The sequence below is a fragment of the Salmo salar genome, chromosome ssa12 (assembly GCF_905237065.1).
Source record: "Salmo salar chromosome ssa12, Ssal_v3.1, whole genome shotgun sequence".
In the NCBI taxonomy this organism is placed as follows: domain Eukaryota; kingdom Metazoa; phylum Chordata; class Actinopteri; order Salmoniformes; family Salmonidae; genus Salmo; species Salmo salar.
In genome coordinates, this window is record NC_059453.1 from 44096569 (window position 1) to 44103462 (window position 6894).

The window sequence follows — 6894 nt, forward strand, 5'->3', positions numbered from 1 at the left end:
GTAGTCCGACCCGCTGGGTTTGAATGCTGCCTCAGCGGAGGGGGCAGGTGACGCCGGCGTGGGCAACGGGCAGCGCAAGAGACACCTGTCGGAGGAGGCCGCCCAGGGTGGTCTTAACAGCTTCAAGAGGCCCAAGGTGAGTCATTGAGCAGGACACGTTTCTTACAGTCAATGCCGCAAAATTATAGTGTGACAATTTTCACGCTTCTATACCAAAGTTATTTTTTTGTGTGAGCTTATCTACTGGACTACACAGTGCTGTCGCTTACATTTGACAGCAGGAAATGAATGTTTAAACAGAATAATATGGTGTGCCCCTTGTCTCTGTAGATTGTTTTAACGGTTTTTAAATTGGAATATTTCCTCTTTGTCACTCTAATCCAATATGTGACTGTGTCATTGACAGATTGAGATTGGTATGCCTGTAACCCCAACGACCCCCACAGTGCCCATCTCACCCATTACCCCCAGGGCAAAGCAGTGGAACTCTACCACAGGCACAGAGGACAAGCCAGGTCAGCCGGCATCGGCCCTATACCGTCCCACCATGTGAGTACAGCCACACATCAGTCACTGGAATCGAAATGTAGACATCCCATCGCCCCATGTCCATTTCAACTGATAAAAATTTAAATTAAAATGACTACTACCGTGGTGTATGGACTCAGATCTTCATTCCAACAGCTAATTTACCAGTTTTTGGTACGGTTTCTTGGACGCAGGTTGACGTTTATTGAGATGAGTGTTGTCCTTAAGGCAGAACTGAGCAACAAAAAAATTTTAAATCCCTGCTTGATGGGCCAACTGCAATGTCAAAATTGGCTATAATGTAAAAATTCATGAAAAATTAAAACAAAAATGTTGGTTAAGTTTAGGCATTAGGGTTAGCAGTGTTATTAGGTTTAAAGTCAGATTGTATGACTTTGTGGCTGTGCCAGCTAGTGACCACTCTGCAGAGCTCCCTCCAGAACAAGATTAATGATGAAAAAAGCTAACCTGCTTCTCAAAGTTTAGTAGTCCTGGGTTAAAAAGTTATTTCGATGGTGATTCTCCATTGACCATTCTTTTTATTACAGGACTAGGAAGAAAAACTGGCCCTTTGTTATGTAGAACGCTACCTGAGGAAGACCTGTTTTGTCACAACTGCTGTAGCATAATATGCTGATCTGCTTGTGTTTCTATAAATATTTATGTAGCCTATAGTACACTACAGTCAGAGTGCGAATTACACCGTGACATAACACATTTTTTATGGACATTGTAATGACTTAATTTATCGGTAAAAATGTATTGCCTTTTAATGTGTCATGAACACCACCAGTCATGATGCTTTCATCTGATTGTCAGACAAATAGCTTCAAAGCGTTGGCAACCTGTGCATGTTCGTCCACTCCAAAATAATCCAAACAGTGCAATGCATGTATACTCGTGCCATTTGATGAATGGAAATAGACATCTGTTACAGAACACCAAAAAGTGTACCTAATGACATTCAGCGGTTGCTATTGATTAGGCCTACATTAATTGATACATCTTCCTGAGAAAGTTACCTTTTTGGCAGCCTGAAATGGGGATGAAACTGTCCTGGGAAAAACGGGATGGTCAATTTTTACTAGACTAGGCTGCAATGTGTAGGCCTATTACCATGAACTTCAAATAAGCCTACCTGTAGCCAGTGATGCAGTGGTAAAAAATGTTTTGGGTTAACTCTGATTACCGGTCACGGTGGAAAAAAACCCCGCTTCCTATACTTTCAATTAGGGTTGGACGGTATCCAGATTTTCATCTTGCATATCTTTCATATATCTTCATTATGAAATGTAACTGGCTACATTCTTTCTATGATAGGCCTAAACATTAGAAATATGATGGCCATGCATCGTTTTTGCAAAAAAGCTCAGCATTCAACACCATAGTACCCTCCAAGCTCATCGTTAAGCTTGAGTCCCTGGGTCTGAACCCCGCCCTGTGAAACTGGGTCCTGGACTTCCTGACTGGCTGCCCACAGGTGGCGAGTTAGGAAAAAAATACCTCCACTTTGCTGATCCTCAACACTGGGGCCCCTTAAGGATGTGTGCTCAGCCCCCTCATGTACTCCGGCCTGATTACCAACAATGACGAGACCGCCTACAGGGAGGAGGTGAGGGCCCTGGGAGTGTGTTGCCAGGAAAATAATCTCTCACTCAATGTCAACATACAAAGGAGATGATTGTGGACACCCCCCCTTCCACATCGACGGGACCGCAGTGGAAAAGATGGATGGTTTAAAGTTCCTTGGCGTACACATCACTGACAAACTGAAATGGTCCACCCACACAGGCAGTGTGGTGAAGAAAGCGCATCAGCGACTCTTCAAACTCAGGAGGCTGAAGAAATTTGGCTTGTCACCTAAAACCCTCACAAACTTTTACAGATGCAGGTGAGAGTATCCTGTCGGGCTGTATCACCGCCTGGTACGGAAACTGCACCGCCCACAACCGCAGGACTCTCCAGAGTCACCCTGTGCGGTCTGCCCAACGCATCATCGGGGACAAACTATCTGCTCTCCAGGACACCTACAGCACCCGATGTCACAGGAAGGCCAAAAAGATCATCAAGGACAACAACCACCTGAGCCACTGCCTGTTCACCCCGCTATCATCCAGAAGGCGAGGTCAGTACATGTGCATCAAAGCTGGGACCGAGAAGCTGTTTGCAGTCTCTATTGCAAGGCCAGACGTTAAATAGCACATTAGAGGCTGCTGCCCTATATACATAGACTTGAAATCACTGGCCACTTTAATAATGGAACACTAGTCACTTTAATAATGTTTACATATTTTGCATTACTCATCTCATATGTATATACTGTATTCTATCCTATTCTACTGTGTCTTAGTCTATGCCGCTCTGACATTGCTTGTTCAAATATTTAACATATTCTAATTCCTTTACTTTAGATTGTGTGTAATGTTAGATATTTGCACTGTTGGCGCTAGAAACACAATCATTTCACTACACCCACAATAACATCTGCTTAACACGTACAGTTGAAGTCAGAAGTTTACGGAAAATCGGAAAATCATTAAAGACTCCAGCCACCCAAGCCATACACCGTTCTCTCTGCTTCCACACAGCAAACAGGTGCATGAAGTCATCTACTAAGATACAGTTGAAGTCGGGAAGTTTACATGCACTTAGCTTAGTCATTTAAACTAGTTTTTCAACCACTCCACAAATTTCTTGTTAACAAACTATAGTTTTGGCAAGTCGGTTAGGACATCAACTTGTTTACAGACAGATTATTTTACTTATAATTCACTGTCACAATTCCAGTGAGTCAGAAGTTTACATACACTAACTTGACTGTGCCTTTAAATAGCTTGGAAAATTCCAGAAAATGATGTCAGGGCTTTAGAAGCTTCTGATAGGCTAATTGAGTCAATTGGAGGTGTACTTGTGGATGTATTTCAAGGCCTACCTTCAAACTCAGTGCCTCTTTGCTTGACATCATGGGAAAATCAAAAGAAATCAGCCAAGATCTCAGAAAAAAGATTGTAGACCTCCACAAGTCTGGTTCATCCTTGGGAGCAATTTCCAAACGCCTGAAGGTACCACATTCATCTGTACAAACAATAGTACGCAAGTATAAACACCATGGGACCACGCAGCCGTCATACCGGTCAGGAAGGAGACGCGTTCTGTCTGCTAGAGATGAACGTACTTTGGTGCGAAAAGTGCAAATCAATCCCAGAACAACAGCAAAGGACTTTGTGAAGATGCTGGAGGAAACGGGTACAAAAGTATATCTATCCACAGTAAAACGAGTCCTATATCAACATAACCTGAAAGGCTGCTCAGCAAGGAAGAAGCCACTGCTCCAAAACTGCCATAAAAAAGCCAGACTATGGTTTGCAACTGCACAGGAGGGACTGGTGCAATTCACAAAATAGATGACATCATGAGCAAGGAAAATGATGTGGATATATTGAGCAACATTTCAAGACATCAGTCAGGAAGTTAAAACTTGGTCTCAAATGGGTCTTCCAAATGGACAATGACCCCAAGCATACTTTCAAAGTTGTGGCAAAATGGCTTAAGGCCAACAAAGTTAAGGTATTGGAGTGGCCATCACAAAGCCCTGACCTCAATCCCATAGAAAATTTGTGGGCAGAACTGAAAAACCGTGTGTGAGCAAGGAGGCCTACAAACCTACAAATCTGACTGTTACAGCAGCTCTGTCAGGAGGAATGGGCCAAAATTCACACAACTTATTGTGGGAAGCTTGTGGAAGGCTACCCTTAACATTTGACCCAAGTTAAACAATTTAAAGGCAATGCTACCAAATACTAATTGAGTGTATGTAAGGTTCTGACCCACTGGGAACTTGATGAAAAAAATAAATGCTGAAATAAATAATTCTCTCTGCTATTATTCTGACATTTCACATTCTTAAAATAAAGTGGTGATTCTAACTGACCTAAAACAGGGAATTTTTACTAGGATTAAATGTCAGAAATTGTGAAACACTGAGTTTAAATGTATTTGGCTAAGATGTATGTATACTTCTGACTTCAACTGTATCTATATGTTAGCTAAGGCTGCAGTCAGTTAGTTGTAATTTCGGATAGAGCAAACATTTCCATATATTTTTGTTAACTACACGTGACAACTCCACCTTTCCTATTCATAATATAATTTAGCCAAAAATTCCTTTAAAAAAAAAAAAATTCCAGAAAGAGAGGTTTTTAAAAAAATCAATTTGTATGTTCTGTCTTTTCTCGGGGATGAAACTGGAATTGCAACCAGCTTTGTATGGCTTGTTTTTAGAAAGGGCGATATTTTGAAAATGGTTCCATTATCAATTGACTGAAAGTGAGAGGTTGTAATCTGGATAATCTAGATGTCTTATTTGTCCTGGATAAAGGATATTTTTGCACAATGGGTGAGCCATTCTTACTAATCTACTGGAGAACTAGTTTTGGTTTAAGTATAACTTTTGTATGACTGATGCTTTTAGTAAGAGGTTTAATGCTTGAATATTTAATATTTTTTGCCCCCCGAACTCATATTCATTATATAAATAAGCACGTTTAATTTTGTTCTGGCTTGCCGTTCCTAATAAAGGAAATCTATTTCTGCTCATATCATTTTATAAACGAATCATTTGGCATAGGCAGGGCCATAAAATGGGTAAACTGGCATATGACTAAATAATTAATCAGGGTTATTTTTCTACAAATAGACAGGTATTTATCTTTCCATGGTAGTAAGCAAGATCTTATCTATTTTTGCCAACTTTCTATTGAAATTTGTTGTGAGTTAATTTATTTCTTTAGGGATATGAATACTGAGTATGTCTGTCATTGTTGCTGTTGTAGAATATACTGGGACCTGGACATTCAGACGAACGCAGTGATCAGAGAGCGAGCCCCCGCCAACCATCTACCTCCCCACCCGGAGATTGAGCTCCAACGCGCCCAGCTCACCACCAAGCTACGGCAGCACTACCAAGAGCTCTGCTACCAACGAGAAGGTAAATTACCCACACAGCTGGCATTGTCAAGTCAAACTTTGCTTTAAATGAAAATGATTGCTTTTCTTACCTTTTTAATGACTTACTTTTCAAGGTGCCTCCCCATTATGCTGTCAGATGTTTGCTTTCCAGATGAGCTTGAGGTGTCTGTCTGAAAACAGTTCTGAGGTGTCACTTTTTTTTTCTATATTTTTTTTTTTTACAACGCTCAGCATTTTTTAAGCCATTGTTGTCGCTCACCACCCCTGGTCCTGGAGTGCCATAGGGTGAGCAGATTTTTACTCCAGCCCAGGGTCATGTTCATTAGTGGTAGGCCGTCATTGTAAATAAGAATTTGTTCTTAACTGACTTGCCTAGTTAAATAAAGGTTACATCTAAAAAATAATAATAATAATTAGGCACCAAACAGAAGACAACGGACTGAAATGGAGGGACTAGCTGAACTTTTTCAACAAGCAACGCTCATTTTCATTTTACGTTGTGAAATGGATTCAAATGTTTTCCCTAATTTATGCCCTGGTGAACACAACTCCGGTGTTCCTATACTTGGCTGACCTCAACCTTGATGATAAATGGCCTTTCCCCCTCTCTAATAGGTATCGAGCCCCCACGGGAGTCTTTCAACCGCTGGCTGCTGGAGCGTAAGGTGCTGGACAAAGGGCCTGACCCCCTACTGCCCAGCGATTGTGACCCCATCATCTCCCGGTCCATGTTCAGAGAGGTCATGAATGACATCCCCATCAGGTCAGTGGGAAAGGGAATCTGTACCAGTCCTGGCTTCAAATCTGTGCTTGATTGATCTTTCCTGGCGCAAAGGAACCAATGGAATAGACCCACAACTACAAACCCCGCCCATCGGACACACCATGCTGGCTCAATCAAACGCTCAAAGTATTTGAAAGATGCCAAATATAATATTTGAACGAAGACCTGTACATACCAATTATGCTATATTCTTTAATTAACGTCTGTATGGCTTGATTCAATACAGTCAATTAAGTTGTCTGATGTTACACAAGGAGCTAGTGAAAAATGAGTGTGTCAGTCTGGTGCAATTTTGTTGCGTGTGAAATGTCAATACATTGAAATGTCGTCTTAGCAATTAATTCAATTTATGGTTAATTTGGACAACAGTGGCTCCTCTCAACACTTTTTAATTTACTACTATTTTGTCATTTCTTATGCCAGGTTGTCCCGCATCAAGTACAAAGAGGAGGCCCGAAAGCTCTTATTCAAATACGCTGAAGCTGCCAAGAAAATGATTGACTCGAGGTAGGTGTTTCTGGCACACTAAAATGAATTTGACAAATTCCCTTTTCATATGGCCTGATTTTCTTTGATATCGCTCCCAAGTATGACGTCATAAAAGCTGTCTTAAA

At 41.3% G+C, this 6894-nt stretch overlaps 1 protein-coding gene across 3 annotated transcripts in view; it reads left to right on the top strand.

The window, feature by feature from the left end:
- LOC106565080 (mRNA (2'-O-methyladenosine-N(6)-)-methyltransferase) overlaps positions 1-6894 on the top strand; it is a 52864-nt gene that overhangs the window by 7615 nt on the left and 38355 nt on the right. For all 3 annotated transcript variants that reach the window (XM_014131716.2, XM_014131718.2, XM_014131719.2), the window contains exons 4-8: positions 5-136; positions 407-549; positions 5361-5515; positions 6112-6259; positions 6704-6787. In XM_014131716.2, the coding sequence (XP_013987191.1) occupies positions 5-136; positions 407-549; positions 5361-5515; positions 6112-6259; positions 6704-6787 (662 nt within the window). The remainder of the gene's footprint in view (positions 1-4; positions 137-406; positions 550-5360; positions 5516-6111; positions 6260-6703; positions 6788-6894) is intronic.